The sequence below is a fragment of the Pleurodeles waltl genome, chromosome 3_2 (genome assembly GCF_031143425.1).
Source record: "Pleurodeles waltl isolate 20211129_DDA chromosome 3_2, aPleWal1.hap1.20221129, whole genome shotgun sequence".
Taxonomy (NCBI): Eukaryota; Metazoa; Chordata; class Amphibia; order Caudata; family Salamandridae; genus Pleurodeles; species Pleurodeles waltl.
The window spans coordinates 47798832-47818643 of NC_090441.1; the positions used below are offsets into that span (position 1 = coordinate 47798832).

The window sequence follows — 19812 nt, forward strand, 5'->3', positions numbered from 1 at the left end:
TTGCCAAAGACAAGGCCACATTGTCGCAAAGAGCTCACAGATTGATGGTATTAAACAACTATTGAACTCTTGTTCCTCAACAGTATTTTAGCACCGGATACCCAACCTTTATCAAGAAGCGGTTCCTAAGGTATTGGCTGAGAGTGCTGCCTTCTAAAATTAATTCTCTCCCCTGGCTATGGAAGGGCCTCACTAATACCTGCCTTTTATGCAGGCTGAGAAGGAAGATCTGCTCCACCAGTTCTGTTCCTGTGTGTTAGACTTTTCATCCTTGGCGTTGGCTCCCCTAACTTTTTGCCTCTGTTTCCCAGGTTGTTGATGTGTGCTGGACTCTGTTTTTGTTACTCTGGGCACTTTACCACTGCTATCCAGTGCTAAAGTGCAAGTGCTCCTGTATAAAATGTGAATGTAATTGGCTTTCCATGATTGGCATATTTGATTTACTGGTAAGTCCCTAGTAAAGTGCACTAGAGGTGCCCAGGGCCTGTAAATCAAATGCTACTAGTGGGCCTGCAGCACTGGTTGTGCCACCCACGTTAGTAGCCCTGTAAACATGGCTGAGACCTGCCACTGCAGTGTCTGTATGTGCAGTTTTAAACTGCCAATTCGACTTGGTAAGTGTACCCACTTGCCAGGACTAAACCTTCCCTTTTCTCACATTTAAGACACCCCTAAGGTAGGCCCTAGGTAGCCCCATGGGCAGGGTGCGGTGTATGTTTAAGGTAAGACATATACTAATGTGTTTTATATGTCCTGACAGTGAACTGCTGCCAAATTCGGTTTTCACTGTTGCAAGGCCTATCTCTCTCATAGGTTAACATGGGGCTGCATTTAAAAATGATTAAAGCGTAGATTCCATTTGGGAGCAGATAGACATGTGGAGTTTGGGATCTCTGAGCTCACAATTTTAAAATACATCTTTTAGTAAAGTTGGTTTTAAGATTGTGTGTTTGAAAATGCCACTTTTAGAAAGTGGGCATTTTCTTGTTTAAACCATTCTGTGACTCTGCCTGTTTGTGGATTCCCTCTCTGGGTCAGTTTGACAGTTGTGCTGTTTGAACCTCTCTCTAGACATTGACACAAAGGGAGCTGGGGTGTAGCCTGCATATCCTGATGAGCCATCTGTGCTAGGAGGGAGGGAAGGAGTGGTCACTTACACCTGAAAGGGCTGTGCCTGCGCTCACACAATGCAGAAGGGCACCCAAAACCACAAACTTTAGATCACTTCTGGACATCAAGAGGAACCTCTGCCTGGAGAAGAGCTGAAGAGCTGAGGAGAAGTGCTGCCCTGCCTGAGACTGTGCTTTGTGGAGCTATCCTGCAGGTGCTACTTCTACCTGTGCAAGGGGACAAAGACTGGACATTGTGTGCCTTCCTGCTTGTGAAGAAGTCTCCAAGGGCTTGTCCTGAGCTTGCCTCCTGTTGCTGAAGTCGCAGGGTCATCAAAGCCTTCTCCTGCCAGTACCTGGACTCTCTGCTGAGACTCCTGCCCTGCCAAGTGGTGACCTATCCAGTTCCTGGGGCCTTGACAGGTGAAGCTGGCTGACCAAGACTGAAAATCCACGCACAGACCACTGTGCGGGGAACATATTGACGCACCTTCCGAGACGTGGCTGGAAAGCGGCGTGCCTACGGCTTCGCCGACAGAAATCGACACTCCACCAGCATCGCGGTTGGAAAATCGACGCACGTAGCTGGAAGAACGACTCGCAACACCCGCTGACCGAGGCTGATAATGTCGCAACCCACATTGCGCAGTTTTGCTGATACCATACAGCAGGATTTTCGACGTAAACCTTGCTGGGCACAGAAAAATGGCGCAACACCTGCCTGGACCCGAGTGCTGCCCAGATTGACGCATCGCTCCCCTGTGGGGAGGAAAAACGACGCATGCTGACCTGACCGGAGAAGGAGAAACGACGCACGGTCTTGCTTGCTGGTGAGAAGTCAACGTACCGCTTACCTTTTTCGACGCACACACGCCCGTGAGTGTTATTTTGACGCTACCCAGGTACTTTTCAACGCTAACCGTGTTTTACCTGTTATCTCAAGGATTTAAGACTCTTTTTGCTTTTTAATTAATAACTTGACTTTTGTATGCTGGATTTTTGTCGTTTCGTTTTGGTCTTGTTTTGTTTAGATAAATATTTTAAAAATTTCTAAACCTGTGTTGTGTCATTTTGTAGTGTTTCCATTGTGTTACTGTGTGTGTTGGTACAAATAATTTACACCTAGCACTCTTAAGTTAAGCCTGTCTGCTCGTGCCAAGCTACCAAGGGGGTGAGCGGGGGTTGGCTGAGGGTGATTCTCCTTTACCCTGACTAGAATGAGGGTCCTTGCTTGGACAGGGACCTGACTGCCAAGCAAAGACCCCATTTCTAACACTGTGCATTGCTTGGGGTAAAGAAGACAGATGTTAAAAATCCTCTGTAACCAAAGAGGCTCCTGAGCTACCGGGCCAGTGTTAAAAGGTGTAGGTTCTCTTCTGTGGGAATGGTGATTAACAGGTGCAGCTGCCCTGCTACAATTTCTTTCCTACATATCACTGTCCTATACTCAATGATAACATGCATTATTGTGGAACAGAGGGCTGATGATTATAGATACTATTCGTATGATTGCAGCAATGAAAATAGAACACAATTCATAGCTAATGTGAAGACCATTAATTTCTCAAATGTAGTTTAATAATCAAAGGAGTCACCTATAATCCTTACCAGTGGCTGATAAGGATTACAGGTATAGATCTGTCTCCCTGTGTGCACAGTTACAAGGGGCATATTACACCTCTCCTGCTGACAACATTACTATCATAAAGTTTCTGCTGCCAACAAGATTACCAGCACAGGAACAGTTAAAAAACCACAGTGGGCCTAGGAATGGTAGAATAATAAAAAGGAAAATTGTGTTTTCTTGCAAAGTATGTAATGGGATTGTTGTTTACACTGATTCTGACCTATGTTGTGGCACGGCTGTTGTTATGAAGATATCTGGGAGATGGTGTAGCAGGAGATAAGTGGGTCGTGACTGTGAAGTCAGTGCAGAGAAGGATGAACCAGACGATAGGCAGAGAGGAGGACCAGCAAAATGAGACGATAAGGTTTGGGCAAGAGCTTTGTAGATGAAAATGAAGAAAGAAAGCAAAGTAGAACTTCGGATGAAGTATAGGAGTGACATGTAGGGAAATTGCCTAAGCTTGCTTGATGAGAACCCCTAATTCCATATCCCTTTTGGCAGACACTCATCTCTCCCCGAACTTTTCGGTGCTCATCTACTCTGGCCTGGGGATCAGCCGCAGCTGCAGCGTGGTGATCGCCTACCTCATGCATCAACAGAAGAAAACCCTGCAGGTATGAATCCAGTATCCTGGCATGTTAACATTCATGGTTTGAGTCAGGCAGTGCATTGCTAGACAATAGTAAGGTTTGGCCTATCTCTAACCTTTAACACACCCCTTGCAGTGAGTGACTGGATGTGACCATTGTTGTCTGCACTGGAATATAAAGACTGGCTACGGGAGAAAATAGTGAAGTTGTTATTTAAGACATGCTTTGTTAAAAACACAGAATACTTTAAAGCACCACGCCAAAATAATTTCCATGTCTACAGCATAAGAAGAAATAGATTTTTTTTCTATTTTTTAGCACTCATTCATGTGCATAGATGCCAAGCGTAACACCGTTGGCCACTAATGGCATTTTGGACAACAGGAAGTTGCATTCTGGGACTTGTAGTCTTGTTTTCCTCTTCTAAGTATGGGCACAACATTCCCAGCATGCAACAACTGATGGCCAAATACTCAGAAAAGGCTAAAGTCAGCACACATGACAATGCTTCTTACAGAAAAGCCTATATGTGAGTTGCACATGTCTGTGTATTTGCCTGTTTATGTTCTCTGTACATGTGGGTGTATGTACAGCACAAACCATATACCTGCTGACAAATATCTTCCTGGTCCTTTAAAAAACTTAGCACCCAAAACCATGAAAAAAAAGGTTGAAGCTCCACTAGTGAAAGTTATATCATTGCAATATTTTTCTTGGTTCTGGTACATGTATTCCTAGATTTATACATTATGGTCCTATGAAGCAACGAAAAACAGATCTGGACGATCTGCTCATGCTTGAAATTGAACAACGTACTTATTTTTATGTATTCATTTCATAATTAAGAGTGGTTGTCATGAACGGGGTGTCCTGGTGCTTAGATAATTCTGATGTTGAGGGTAACTCCACTACCGAAGTTTTGAGCTGTTTCTTGAAGAGTTTGAAACTGGGCAAGAGACAAATGAAGGATGACTGGAGATTCCACTTCTTAGCAACAATGGTGGTCATTCCGACTCTGGCGGGCGGCGGTTGCCGCCCGCCAGGCGGGAACCGCCATTTGGCTGCTACGCGGTCAGAAGACCGCTGCCGGCATTCTGACCTTCCCACTGAGCCTGCGGGCGCTAACTATGTTAGCGCCCGCGGGCCCAGCGGGAAGGAGGGCTGCAACACAGAAGCCGGCTCCGAATGGAGCCGGCGGTGTTGCGGCCGTGCGACGGGTGCAGTTGCACCCATCGCGCTTTTCACTGTCTGCTAGGCAGACAGTGAAAAGCCGGCCGGGGCCCTGTTAGGGGGCCCCTGCACTGCCCAGGCCAGTGGCATGGGCAGTGCAGGGGCCCCCAGGGGCCCCAAGACACCCGTTCCCGCCAGCCTCTTCCTGGCAGTGACAACCGCCAGAAACAGGCTGGCCGGAAGGGGGTCAGAATCCCCATGGCAGCGCTGCTTGCATCGCTGCCATGGCGGATTAGCCCAGTCGGAGCTAAATCGTCGGGAAACCGCCGGCCCCGGTTTTCTGACCGCGGCGGTCAGAATGGGCTAGGAAGCACCGCCAGCCTGTTGGCGGTGCTTCCGTCATTCGTGGCCCTGGCGGTCTTAGACCGCCAGGGTCAGAATGACCCCCAATGTGACCAAAAGATTGGCTGTAATCCTAGGGACCGAGGCAAGAAGATATGTCCAGTGGAAAGGTCTGTGGATTAGGTAATTTTCGTACATGAACTGGCCCAGAGTGACTAATGCCTTTGTAAGCAAAACAAATAATTTAGAAACAAAAGAGTTTTGAGAATAAACGAATACAGGGGGTTATTACAACTTTGGAGGAGGTGTTAATCCATCCCAAAAGTGACGGTAAAGTGACGGATATACCACCAGCCGTATTACGAGTTCCATAGGATATAATGGACTCGTAATACGGCTGGTGGTATATCCGTCACTTTACCGTCACTTTTGGGACGGATTAACACCTCCTCCAAAATTGTAATAACCCCCACAGTGTTTTCACAGGCTGAGAAATATGAGATCTTGCAGAAGGTTGAGGATGAGTCTGGTTGCTTAACTGTGAATGAGCTGTAGTTTGTAAATACGATTAACTGGGGCACTGCCCCCTCCTTAACAACACTACTATCCACCTATTGCAGATTACTAGGTACCCTCATGGTGCATATTAATTTGCCCCTGTTGCTTATCACTTTGCACCAGGGGGTTCAATTTGGGGGTAGGCCTTGGGAGGCTGGGAACATGAAACTCCTACAAAGAAGGACTGTCTTCAGCCATAAATCCTAAAGAATGTTTTTAAACAATGAAACACTGATTTAAGGTGGAAGGGGTCTTTATATACCAAGCCATGGGCATCTGAAGTCTACATCACCACCTACTGCACCTCAAATGCACATCCAGCTATATTCAGTGCTCGGTAGTACCTAATGAAGAAATACCTTTTATATAAAAACCCAATAATTTTCTTGAAAACAATATTCCAGACCTGCTTTGTAATCCTGTGTCCAGTAATAAACTAAAAACGTAAAGACTTCTTACATTCTTACAATTCCTAACATATGAGGAAATGTAAGAATAAATATTTTTTTAAAGAATAGCGGAAAGAGGTCAAATAGAAAATATGGGCCATGGTAGCCTTTTCATTACTCCTACCATGAGCCAGAAAGGAGAATTAAAAAGACAATGGAACGGAGGAAAAATAGACTATGGAAGGCAAAAAGAAGATAAGGTAAGAACAAAAACAACGGGGGAGGGAAAATGGTGTAGGGTCTGACAGACACACAAAAAAATGGGGGGAGATTAGTTGCAAGACATAACCTGCATTCTATGTCAGGACGAGAGGCAAGGATTATGCATTTATTTCTTCACTTTATTAATAGCAGTTTTCAAAGTACGTATGAAGAAAAAAAATTAGGACAGCTACATACCCTATGAAACATTGTGAATAAGTGTCCATAGTAACCACAGTTCAATCATAACACAGTCCGCCGTATATATGTGTTAAGTCATTGTGTTTCTTAAATTCTCCCCACTTCTTTGTTAATTACTGCATATTGCACTTGTTTAATTATATACTTGTGTTTGAGTTTCAGACTCTTCACTTCGGTCTATCCTTGGCCCCATGGTGCTTCACAAAGCTCCTACCGCCAGTAGTAGAGATCCTTTGCAAGAGAGGACTACGGATGATCATCTATTTGGATGACATCCTTCTGATGGTCTAATCTCAAGCACAACTCAGATTCAATCTGAACATGACTATTGCTCACCTCCAGGAACTGGGGTTTGTCATTACCAAATGGAAATCAAAACGTATTCCAACCCAACAGATGACATTCCTAGGATTCCTCATCAACTCAGTTTCGGCTTCACTGAGTCTTCCCTCTTCAAAGATCACGAAGATACGGAAGGAGCTCCGAACTGTTCTTCTACGGGACAGAGTATCTCTATGCCAGCTGGCCAGCATAGTGGGATTTCTATCATCATCCATCCAGACCATATTTCCAGGACCTTTACATTATCAAGCCATTCAGAGAATGAACGCTACTGACCTAACTAACATACGCAGAACTGATTTCTTTGTCTTAAGAAGCGAGGGCGGAACTCCAGTGGTGGATAGATCACTTGGAAGCCTGGAATGGGAGGGTGATATTCGGGACAACACTGGACATAGTCATAGCATTGGATGCCAGCCGATGCAGAGCCATATCGATGGGGAGCAGATGGTCATCAGAGGAATTACAATTCCACATAATTGCCTGGAACTCCTGGCTGGATCCTTCACAATAAAATCTCTCACCAGGGACAGAGTTTCCGGTTGTATCCTGTTATGGATGGACAACATCTTAGCGGTCCAATACATCAACCGTCTAGGAGGAACACGGTCAAAGATGCTATTGGACTTGGCAAAGCACATCTGGCATTACTGCCTACAGGAGCAAATGTCTGACACGGCGGAATACCTTCTGGGGATTCAGAACACAGTGGCAGACTAGAACTCCAGCACAGCAGCGATTGGCAACTGGACCGCACAGTCTTTCTTGCCCTGATGGACAGATGGGCTCCGTGCAATCTGGACCTTTTTGCTTCTACTGAATCACCAATTGGCTCAATATGTGAGCTGGAGGCCGGATACAGAAGTAGTAGCAAGGGATGCCGTTCTACATTTCCACCTTTTCTGATGATTCCCAGGGTAGCAGCTCAGGTCAGACAGGAAACAGCACCTCTGGTGCTAGTAACGTCTATTTGGCAATCACAAGCATTGTTCCCCTCGCTGATGGAAGTTTCCTGGGATCTCCCGATAGAACTGCCCTTATTCCCCTCGATCCTTCGGGACCATCAAGGTAGCTTGCATCCGATGGTCCTTCTCGGCCATCTATCTCTTATGGCATGGAGGATTTCTTGAGATGCTGGAAAATGATCACTTTATAGCAGAAGTTGCAAAATTCATCCAGCCAGCGCGGGCTTCTGGAACCACCAAGAGATAACGGTCGTCTTGGAGACGATGGTATTGTTTGTGTGCAGAAAAACATCTGGATCCCTTGTGAGCAGAAGTTACTCATAACATAAACTGTTTGGCAGAATTAGTGTCCAGAATCAGGACTAGCATACCGTATGATCAATTCCTTTAGGTCAGCCATATCTTCAGGGTATAACATCATTGATAACAAACCCATCGGTGAGCATCCTTGAATTTGCAAATTGATGAGAGGTATTAGTCTCTCTAGACCTCCTGAGCCCGGATATTCGGGCCTCTGGGATGTTAATGTGGTTTTGAGACTATTGTCCCCCAAAGAAGAGGAACAGAAAGGGACGTCATACACATATACATGACGGACTGTGTTATGATTGGACTGTGGTTTCTATGGACACTTATTCGCACTGTTTCATGGGATATGTAATTGAGATATGTTTTTTCTTCATACGCTCTTTGAAAACTGCTGTTTTAATAAATTGAAGAAAGAAATGCATAACCCTCGCCTCCCTGTTCTTAACAGAGTTGAAACTTTCCTTCTTGTTAGCTAGGAAATTTTTCATTAACACCGGGAGCAGAACATTGTAAGCTAATCAGCAAATCAGAAGGCTCCATTTCCTGGTTATATGTAATGTTACAGTCCTAGAAAGGATGCACTTGGTGGCTGTTAGTTCTCAGCATTGCTCCGGTGTGCTGTGGGGAAACACTTGTCAAAATAGGGAATGGCTGCAGGAGCTGCCACTCACCTGAGTGATTGGGTGAAAAAACGGTTCCGGGCAGCAGCACTTTCTCAAGCAGCCGGTTTGCATGTGGCTGCTGGGCTCCTTCCCTTGGTTTTGTTGAGCGAGAAGCCCATGCAGCCAAAGAAAATAATGCTTCAGTAGTGACCAAGAGAGCGCCACATGAGAAACTAGAATTTTTTTTTTACACCCAGTTGTCACTTTAGAGGTACCTGCTGCTCCTGCAGTGGTCCTTTTTTTAGTGGAATGTGGGATGGGAATGTTAGTAGCCTTATTGGCCTTACTGGCAGGGCAGTAACATCTGTAAATTACCCTTCATATTATGTGCGCATTCACCGGTGGCTCGGTCCCATAACTGTTGGAGGTCAATTAAAAGTCATTATTGCCTGCAGTCGCAGCTAATATGGCTAAATTGTAGGGGATATGGATAGGTGGATCTGTATGCAAAAATATGAGTAACAGAGGAGCTAGACAGGGCAATGGGAAGCCTCCCCAGCCCCGTTATAAAAAGCGTGGGTGGGAGGATGTAAGGGCTGGGGGACAGAATGGGCATGGAGTGCATGAGGAATCCTCCCCAGAATGGGCACGGAGTGCATGGGGAACCCTCCCCTCTTGAAAAAAGAGGCAGCATTAATTTCTGCATGTTTGTTGAGTTTTCTGCATGGGTACTTTTATATATTTTTTAATTTGTGGAATTGCTTGTCTACATGCATGTGTGCAGGCTGTTTGTTTGAATGTACTATTTGAAAGACCAACATATTGGCTGTGTCAGTGCTTGTTTTTAGGTCGAGCACAAGTGCTCTGATGGGTTGTAATCTATCTGTGGGCTTTTAACCACGCCCACCTCACGCCCATCACTATCACTTGTTCATGGGCTTGCCTTTCAACAATCCTTTGTTATCACTGGTAAATGCTTTACGTTTGTCCCTCCTTGGGGCAGTATTGTTACCGCTCGGCCATCGACCCTGTTACATGGATAATTGCATGTTTGCCAATACGTTTGAGTGCGAGCAAACTTCTTTTTCCTTTTGTGTCTCTCCTCCGTGCTCATGCTTATGGCGGCCGTGGGGCTTTGAATCGACTTTCTTACGTCAACTGTTTTACTTTTCATTTTCTATTTATGTGGCAAGAAAAATCCAGTTAGGAATTTACAACCCTAATAACTCTCACTCAAGCAAACGCAAGACCCATTGCATTGCAAATGCTTGTTATCATATTCCATGACAGGCCTCCCTTAGCTCCCTGGAGAGCCATGTGAATAATGTGCAGGGTGGTAAAACACCCATATTAATGTACGTTGTGCCACATGGTTCTGAATTCTGGAAGAGGTGTGCTACCTGACATTACCTGGTGGGATAAACATGCTCCTGAGTTCATACTTTCAACATAAGGTAAAACTTAAACCAATGGAACACCAGAGTCCGAACTACAAGCTTAACTGTGTAAAACATATACATTATGCCTGACTTTACAGCACTATGGACTTGCCCCTACACGGAGGCGAATGTGCTGACAGGCATTCATCCACAATAACCACCCAATTTGTTTGAGAAAATTCTACTGATGGAGTATTCTCTAGATTCAGTGCTTCCTCTTAAAGACAAAGGTTATTTCAACCAAACCTAAATCAAGGCACCAGGACAACACTTAACATTACTGCAGCTACAAAATGTACTCCCCTCCCACCCGCTTATGGGTTCAGCAACAGGCACATTAGCATTGTAGGCCTTCTCCTTCCCTACACTGCACCCCACCCACCCTTGGTGATTTATGACTCAAGCTCAGGCAACATAAACACGGTACAGGTGTGGGTAAAAATGGTCTAACACATGGCACTCCACTACCTGTCTAGATCACCTCATTGAAAGGCTCTGCAAGCTGGCCTGGTAGCACAGCCATGAACATATCTTCATAATAATATCTACTAACAAGGCAGGTCCATTCTTTGGCCTCCCGTCTCCAAACTAAGCGCTGTGTTATTGGTATTTGTAAGGTGTACCTATGCCGAAGCTTCATGGCGCCTTAGAGAATAATAACAACCTGCACTAGTCTAAAAAGAAGAGGACTGATTTAGTGATTAAAAATAATAATTTTCTATTTTCACTAAAAGCGAGGCGTGAAGAATCTGAAAATAGCTCAGGAAGACGTTAAGTGCTGCATTCCCATGACAGTCTCCTCCAATTGGGCAGATTCCTTCCCCTGTCACTGAGTACTGGATATCAACTCACTTGCGATAGTAACTGTGAGCCACTGGGACTTAGCACCTACTCATGAGTATAATGATGATGATGCATCTCATGCCGCCTTAAGTATCTTCAAATCCCAAGTACACCAGGAGGTATTCCCAACAACACAAGGAACCACACTCCAAAAGTTAGCAGCGATAGAAGAAATCCTTCTAGAACAGGAGCATCTTAACTGCCTGAAAGAAGTACATCTGATCCACGGCGAGGTACTTCAAGTAATCCCAACATTGCAGAAGCAAATTACTGGCTCTTGGTATCTGCAGCTGGCAGACGGGACTGTGAGCTCATGAGCACAGCTAGTAACCTTCCGCTAGTGGTACATCGGTCTAACTGGCAGACCACTTAATGCACAAAACAAATGCTTCAAAATCAACATTACTTTCAATCCTACAAGGACTTTAATGTGGCAACCATGTGTTTCTTCGATTGTATTCCAAAAATGAGGTTCTGCCTTCTGTTATTGCACCATCCACAGCATGAGGTAAGTGGAGATCTCATGTACAACACATATATTTTGGTAAGTGGGCGTTCAGTGAAAAACAGGTTTTTATTGCTACTCAACTTAATGATACTCATTTTATGGACCAGGATAAAGGGCTGAGTGAACATGTCAGAATTTGAACCGATTTCGGAGTGGATGCACCAGTCCCTGAGCAGCATACATGGCTATTCTAAGTCAAATGTTGCACTGCCAAATGCAGTAAAAAAATGTAAAAAAAATAAGAAAAGCTAGAGGGGCCTTAGTCACTTTCTACTTAAAACAGATTTGATTCAGAGAGATGTACCTTATCTGATGGCGATTAGGGGTTCAGGGGCACGACAATGCTGCTCTCTTCATGGTCACTTTAGAGATGAAGTCAGCACCCACATCTGCAAAAGGGCAAGCCCTTCAAGTATGAAATCTTGCGAAGATGTTCCCAGCACAAGTGAAAGTGCTGCGAAAGAGGGAAGCAACCAATGGCCTTTAAGGAAGCAAGCATTTGCAATGCACTAGGGTCTTGCATTTGTCGGAGTTACAGCTGTTCACAGTTGTAAACTCCCAACCGGATTTTTCTTGCATAAAAAAAAAACAGCACGATCGCGCTGCTACAGTTCACACTAATAATACCTATCGGCAAAAGTGCAAATAACTGAGTAACAAGGTTGATAGTATGCGAAGCGCTGGACTTCTGCCCAGCGAGATCGCGCTGTGAAAACAGAGAAAAAGTAGTCCACAAACCCAGCGAGCCTCGCATGTTTTCTGTACTTGGTCGCTGCGCTCAAGGAGGGCTCACCACCGGAAAAGGCATGACGTATGCGTGCCTTCCACTAATCAAAAGAAGCGGATTCTAACAGGCAAGCCAACTTGCCAATGAAACACACTAACGTGATGTCGACAGGGCTCCGAGCCCTTTTCTAATACCTAAAGCGTCTCGCTAGTGATACGCACGCCCGAGCGCATGCAACGCAGGCTCGACCCTCATAAAAAGATAGATTAGTGCTCTAAACACAAAGGATAACCAGCATATTAGCTTCCCCTGTGTCAGGCTTCTTTAGACCTGCACCCACACCGTATGAGACGAACACTGACCGTGACGTCACGTACAACAAGCCTGAATATAATGAACAACTGGGTTTGGTCACACTGGACAATAAAACGGAGCAGCAAGCGAAAGGCAGCAGTGCTGCTGTGGAATACCTAAACTCACTGCGGGGTAAGAAGCAGTCATTGACTCTTTCCTTCTCTGGATTTGTATACCTCCTGAGAGCCGCGCGAGATGTAGCTCGCTGCTGTCCACTCCCCCAACCAGAGGTTACTCTGATGGCCTGCGCCAGGCCACATGTCAAGTAAGCATCACCTCGGGTCGGTCTGTAAGACACAGGCATTATGTATCTGCAGCAATGGCTGAGTGTTCTGGTAAGAGAGGGCAACACTTACCATCTGCCAAACACACTTGAGACTCTCATGCCCCCAGACAGACACTGATTTCAGAGCCAATCACCCTGAAAAAAAATCTTTGGCTCCTTGTTAGTGCAGAAATGATAAGAACACCCTCAGCTGCAATGGGAAAAGGTCTGATGAAAGCTTTCAAGGATGTTCCCAAACCAAGTGAATGTAGCTCTAAGGAGGGACCCCCAAGTGCATAGAAAGAAAGAAAGGAGCCCCTTAGTGCTCTGAATACAGGAAGCAGACACCCCATTCACTGAAGACAAAACAGAGGTAGGCAGCCACAAGCTCACTGCCTCCTTTAACCCGGGCACCGTGAATGAATAATACTTATAAACATGGTTGGGCCAGGGACTGTGACATAGCACGAAAATGAGCATGAACGTCACAGTCAAACACCAGTGGCAATTCTATATCAGGACCGGAGGCTCGGATTATGCTTTCTCTTTCTTTACTGAAAATCACAGCAGCCAATTAAAACACGATTAAACAAAAAACAACATTTCCCAAAGTGCTCTAGTGTATAAGTCACATGCACCAATCAACCATAGTGACCTTAGTCCATAAAGTCCATAACCTCTAACGTCATATCCTCTTTCTTTGCTGCTTCGCAGCAGATAAGTAACTTTTCACTTGTACTAATTGTATTGAAGTTTAAGATTGTTTAAATTGTTAAATGTTACAGGCACCGCAAGTCTGCGTGCCTCAGTGTTTACTTTAAACCTTTAGTTTCGGTTTCTTAGAAAGTTAATTGGTTATATTGATTCTCTCTCTGCACTCGCTTGCCGAGTTTAGTGCTTTTATTGATTTTCCCTGGGAGAGAATTTCTCTGGGTTATTGATTTTTCTTGTTGAGTTAAGTGCCTTTATTGATTTTCCTTCGTGGAGGGAATCTCTCTGAGTTATTTATTTTTGTAAAGAATGCCGAGCACGCTTTCAGTTTACCGAGTGTCATTTAATTGAATTTCCCTTGTGAAGGGAACACGGGAGAGGGCTGCGCATTAGAAGCGCAGTCTGTTTTCTCTGGCAACAGGTGTTGCCAAATGCGCAGGTCATTTACGAACCGATCTCATTCCCCTGTGCCCTTACATGAGATCGGTTCGTTTATTCCTCTGCCAGCGCGTGAGGCATCGGAGCTTGCCTGAAGCAACTGCTCAACTCCTCCCCACGCCCAGATAAGGAGAACACTTACTGGGTTGTAAAAATTTATACACAGGCTGGGCCTAGAGTGAAATAATTATTACTGCAGGCATCCTTCTCAGTGTTTTATTATTGTTGTATATATATATATACTTATCTCTCATTAGGTGTGGCTTTAAGTATATATATATATTATTAATTAGACCTGCTAGTGCTCCTGTTGGGGTTTTTTCACTCCCCCTGTTATTATTATTGTCTTCTGGTCATATATTTTACCTCAATATGGCCCAATGGAGTGACCAGGATGCAGGGTTCTACCCTGATGATACCGACAACCAACTAGAGATAAATTTGGTTGAAGTACTAGATTCAAGAGTGCAACAGTCGGTTGATGATGCTCTGGCTAGAGCTCTTGGCCCATTTTCAGGCCAATTATTAGAATATGCCCAAGCGCAGGGCTGGATGACTGGGGACCCCTCCCCCTCCTCCACAGACACTGCTACACCTGTTCCCAAAAAAATCTAAATCAAAATCTAAGAATATCTCACAGGAAGACTCGGCTGGAGAGTTACACGCAGACATGTTTGAAAGATTGCGCAAGAAAAGAAGCGCAGAGCACAATTATAGCTCCCAACGTAATTCCTCTTCATCGGGAGACTCCGATGATCCAGATTCTGATGACATTACCACCCTAAACCTTAGTAAAAAATCAAACTACCTCCACTACACCTCAAATTTTAGATTTTAACCCATCAGAGATTATATACCCTAGATCTTCGAGTTGGCTCCCAACTCCTGAGGTAGCACTTTACGTTCACGCAAACTTAAGGAAAGGTTTCGATAAAGAGGTGCGTTCCAGGCTCAAGGCGGAATGCCCCAGACCGGAGTTAGATAATAATGTGGCAGAAACTCCAGAAATTGATCCCACATTGATTACCTTCATGAAGAAATACGGGAAAGATCCCAAAAAGGGCCTAGACAGATCCTGGCGCCTTTGCCAGGACAAATTACTAGATATGGCAGGCCCATTGACAAAAATTTTAGATCTGGCTACCACATCCAAGGAATCAGGCACCCCAGTGAACACTGATGTTTTATTGGGATGGGCCCAGAGAGCGGTCTGCCTTTTAGGCAATACAAACTGTGCTATCTCCACTGAACGCAGGAAATCTATACTGATGCGGATGGATTCTAAGCTAGTAGACTTGGCTTCTTCCGAAGCGGGACCAGCTGCTGAAGGTCTCCTCTTTGGCTCATCCTTCATTAAGGAACTGGCCAAATTTTGCTCTACTTTTTCAACCTTGGTCAAGGCTCAACTGTCCCTTAAAAAGGTTTTTCGAAGGGGCCTTTTTGTCAGGGCCGGGCGTTACGGCGGACGAATGCTACATTCACAGGTTATTCTTGGGGGTAGAGTCAGTCTGTTTGTGCACAAATGGAGGGAGATTTCAGGAGATCCTTGGGTTATTCAGACAGTGTCAGGCTTTCACCTGGAGTTCCTCACCACTCCGTGTCAGCATGCTCCTCCGATAAACATGTGTTTTTCCCAATCAAATCAGAATTTTATAGATCTAGAGGTGCAAGCATTGTTGGACAAAGGTGCAGTAACTTTTTCAACTCCACACCCTACCGGCTTCTGCAATCCTATTTTTGTGGTAGACAAAAAAGGAGGCGGTCACCGGTTGGTATTAAATCTGAAAGACTTCAATTCTTGGATTGTTTACAGACACTTCAAGATGGAGGGAATTCACATGTTGCGAGACATTCTATTGGAAGGGGATTGGATGGTTCGTTTGGATCTAAAAGATGCATACCTCTCAATCCCAATTTTCGCCCCCCACAGGAAGTATCTTCAGTTCCAGTGGAAGGGGCGTTGCCTAGAATTCATGGCTCTCCCATTCGGCCTATCCTCGGCCCCCTGGTGCTTCACAAAGCTATTGAGACCGGTAGTGGAATGGTTGAGAACCAAGGGAGTTCGTCTTATCATATATCTGGACAACATCTTACTGATGGCGTAGGATGCAACAACGCTACTGACACATCTGAATTGGACAGTCACGTTACTGCAGGAATTAGGTTTCCTTATCAATGTGCAGAAGTCATTGTTGAAACCGTCCCAAACGATAGAGTTTTTGGGTTTCAGGATAGATTCCATTCTCTCCCTATTGATACTTCCAGCTGCGAAAATTCGCAATATCAAACGAGAATTGAGAGCGGCATTGCTCAGCCCGAATATTTCCCTAAGGAGCATTGCTCGACTAGTGGGTCTGTTAGCCTCATCCATTCAAGCAATTTTTCCTGCCCCCTTACACTATCGGGCCCTCCAGAGATTGAAGATTCAATATTTGAGGCAAGGGCTGAGTTACTCAGCCCAGGTTCCTCTGACTTCAGAGGTCAAGGAAGAGATTCAGTGGTGGCTTCACCACATGGAAGCGTGGAATGGCAGGGCCATTTTCTGATCTCACCCAGAGGTTGTCATAGAATCGGACGCCAGTCAGTGGGGCTGGGGAGCTCGTTGTGGCTCAATGACAACGGGGGGTCGTTGGTCATCAACAGAGAAAGATTTGCACATAAATTGCTTGGAGCTCTTGGCGGGGTCATTTGCAATAAAGAGTTTATCCCCGATCAGGACAGATTGTTGCATTCTTCTGAGGATGGACAATATATCAGCGGTACGATATGTGAACAAACTGGGGGGAACGCGCTCCAGAATTTTAGCGGAAATTGCCAAGGAATTTTGGCATTATTGCCTGAAACACAGACTAGTGGTGTTGGCGGAGTATCTTCCGGGAGATCAGAACTTAGTAGCAGACTGGAACTCCAGATATCTGACGGATCCCAGCGATTGGAAGCTGGATCCACAGATATTTCGACAAATTATCCGGGCTTGGGGTTTCTGCGAGATAGACCTTTTTGCGTCTCGCCTCAACAATCAGGTTCCAAAATTTTTCAGTTGGAGACCGGATCCTCAGGCCTCGGCAACGGATGCATTTCTACAGAATTGGAACTCGTTGCAGTGTTATGCATTCCCGCCGTTCCTATTGATACCCAGAGTCCTGGCTCAAGTGAGGAGACAGAAGGCAGAACTGATTCTAGTGACCCCGTTGTGGAGGTCTCAGCCGTGGTTCCCTATTGCCCTTCAATTAGCATGTGCTCCTCCACTGCTAATTCCTCCTCGTCCGGACCTCTTGCTCAGTCCGGAGGGCCATCAACATCCCTTAATTGTTTCGGGGACTCTAACTCTGATGGCTTGGATGGTTTCAGGGCAAGATGGAAAGCCCCGGGAATTTCGCAACAGGCTGAAGGCTTTATCAAGCGAGCATGGGCAAAGAGTACCCACAAGAGATATGCTTCGGCATGGCGTAAATGGGTTAGTTGGTGCAATGGAAGAGATCTTAATCCCATGGGGTCAGGTATTGACATGATTATTAATTTTCTGGCTGAGTTAGCCTCTTCAGGTTTGGCCTATAGAACTATCAATAACTTTAGATCGGCAATTTCTGCAGGTCATCCTCCTATTGAAGGCAAGCAGGTAGGTGAACATCCGCTAGTATGTAAACTGTTGAGGGGTATCAGATTTTCGAATCCTCCTCAGCCTAAGTACTCTGTACTTTGGGATGTGAATGTTGTGTTAAGATTTTTGGATTCTTGGCCTTGTAACAAATACCTGTCCCGGAAACAACTGTCAGCTAAATTAACTATGTTACTATGTTTAGTCTCATGCAAGAGAGTCTCAGACGTGAGAGCCCTAGATCTATCGGGGAGACTTTATTCTCCGGAGGGAGTAACCTTTAGTATTTTCAGAAGAACTAAGAGCAATTGCAGGTCAGTATCGTACCCTTGGTTTCCAGATAATCCAAAATTATGTGTGGTACAATGTCTTAAAGATTATGAAATATCCACCGAAGAACATAGACAGGACTTGAATGGGCAAGTATTAATTGCGCTTCAGAAACCCTTTAAACCAGTTGCTTCGGCCACTCTTGCAAGATGGTTAAGATGGCTTATGAATGAAGCAGGCATTGATACTAGTCATTTTGGAGCTCATTCAGTAAGGGGAGCAATGGCTTCTAAGTCTTTTACACTAGGTTCCAGTTTAGCGGATATTATGAAATCTGCAGACTGGTCGTCTGAAAGTACTTTTCGTAAGTTTTACTTTAAGCCTGTTTTGGATGTGGCCTCTGTTGTTATGGGTCAGCTTTGAACTAGCATAATCCGAGCCTCCGGTCCTGATATAGAATGAAAAATTTTCTAGCTTACGCGCTAAGAATTTTCAATTCTATTAAGGACACGGAGGCGAGGATTATCCCACCCGTTCATGAATATTGATAATTTTATTGCTCTTAAAAAATTTGTATTCATTGTTACCCTCCCACTGTTTATATCATATAATAAGACGTGAAAGATATTAAAAGGTTTTTACCATTATTTTGAAGATATTACCGGCTGGTTTTTTATTTTTTATTTCTTAGGAACTGATCAGAAGAATTCCTGAAGTTCCTTCCATCCAGATGTCTACGTTATTGGAAAACCGACTTGATGTTCAGTCTGGTCTCCTTCGTTGGTTTCTTCCTTCCTAGATGAGAGTTGGTATCATCTAAAGACTTTGAGATCGTGAGAAAGATATTACAGTTTTTGGTTGAAGCAAAGAAAGAGGATATGACGTTAGAGGTTATGGACTTTATGGACTAAGGTCACTATGGTTGATTGGTGCATGTGACTTATACACTAGAGCACTTTGGGAAATGTTGTTTTTTGTTTAATCGTGTTTTAATTGGCTGCTGTGATTTTCAGTAAAGAAAGAGAAAGCATAATCCTCGCCTCCGTGTCCTTAATAGAATTGAAAATTCTTAGCGCGTAAGCTAGAAAATTTTTCATTAAACGGCTTCACTGGAGTGTGAACATCACAGCGGTGCGTCATCACTAGATGATGAGAGAGAGGACCGCAGCAGCGAGCATCAGTACTGAGCGCTCGGACTACACTCACTAGCAGAGAAGCTGCTGACGAACCCGCCCCTTCTTGCTCTTTTATGCTCCGCGAGGATTGATATCCCTTGCTGCCGACATCTCTCCCAGTATGAAGTGTGAACTGGGGCTTGGCTTGGGCTCGGCCTCCGGTCTGTTAACCGCCATCTTAGGCTGGGCTGTCATGAAATGGACGTAGATATCACGACCAATGGCTGAGAGCCAAACACGTCGCTGCTCTGGTGTCAATGGAGTGCATGTATCCAGGGAAAGCATGCCACGTGCCAGACGCACTTGGCATCGAGCAGCGCAGTGTTCTGAGAGCCAATGTTCATGATAAAACCTATGGAACATAATGTTAATAGCCCATGAGCTAATAATAAGAACCATCAGAACTCCTCGCTGACTGCTGGCACGCACACGTTTATCTGACGCACTCAAAAAGAAGCACAAGAGCAATATACTCTTGCTCTGTGAGCATTTTCTTTGAACTGCTATATTGTGATTTAGCAGGAGAGCAGCACGAGACATAGCACTTATCATGTTAATAATGCTATTTATAGGAGTAAGCTTTTCTAGTGAGGGAGCTGTGCCTGGTATTTTCGTCAGCGCTGGACAAGTTGAAGGAGGATGGGAGGTATTGAAGATTCTTCATGCAGTAACGTTAACAGTTCTATATTGTAAAGGACATCAGGCACTAATGTAATGGTATGTGCTTAGTACTTATGTGGCGCCTAGCGTTGTGCATTCCCAGTCTGGATGTCCATTGCTTCCCAGACAGAGGCGCCAAACTTTGGTGAAATCTCTAGGCCTCCCTGAAGGCAGTCTAGTCATGTACTCTTTCACTTAAATAATTAAAAAAAATATTTGGACCAGAAAGTATCCAATGCAGAGCTCTCATAGTGCTTTGAAAAAGTCAAGAAAACAGCAAGCACATGACACTGTATCCAAACTAAACTTACAGGTGAAGTAAAAAGCGAAGGCCCCTCTGGGAAAATTGAGGGCCAAGT

At 44.9% G+C, this 19812-nt stretch overlaps 1 protein-coding gene and 1 long non-coding RNA gene across 3 annotated transcripts in view; one reads left to right on the forward strand and one right to left on the reverse strand.

Annotated features, from left to right (window-relative positions):
* STYXL1 (serine/threonine/tyrosine interacting like 1) overlaps positions 1 to 19812 on the forward strand; it is a 246121-nt gene that overhangs the window by 193158 nt on the left and 33151 nt on the right. The window contains exon 8 of the mRNA XM_069226724.1: positions 3238 to 3350. Coding sequence (XP_069082825.1) covers positions 3238 to 3350 — 113 coding nt within the window. The remainder of the gene's footprint in view (positions 1 to 3237; positions 3351 to 19812) is intronic.
* LOC138286453 (uncharacterized) overlaps positions 1 to 19812 on the reverse strand; it is a 246895-nt gene that overhangs the window by 76891 nt on the left and 150192 nt on the right. The gene's annotated exons all lie outside the window — the stretch shown is intronic.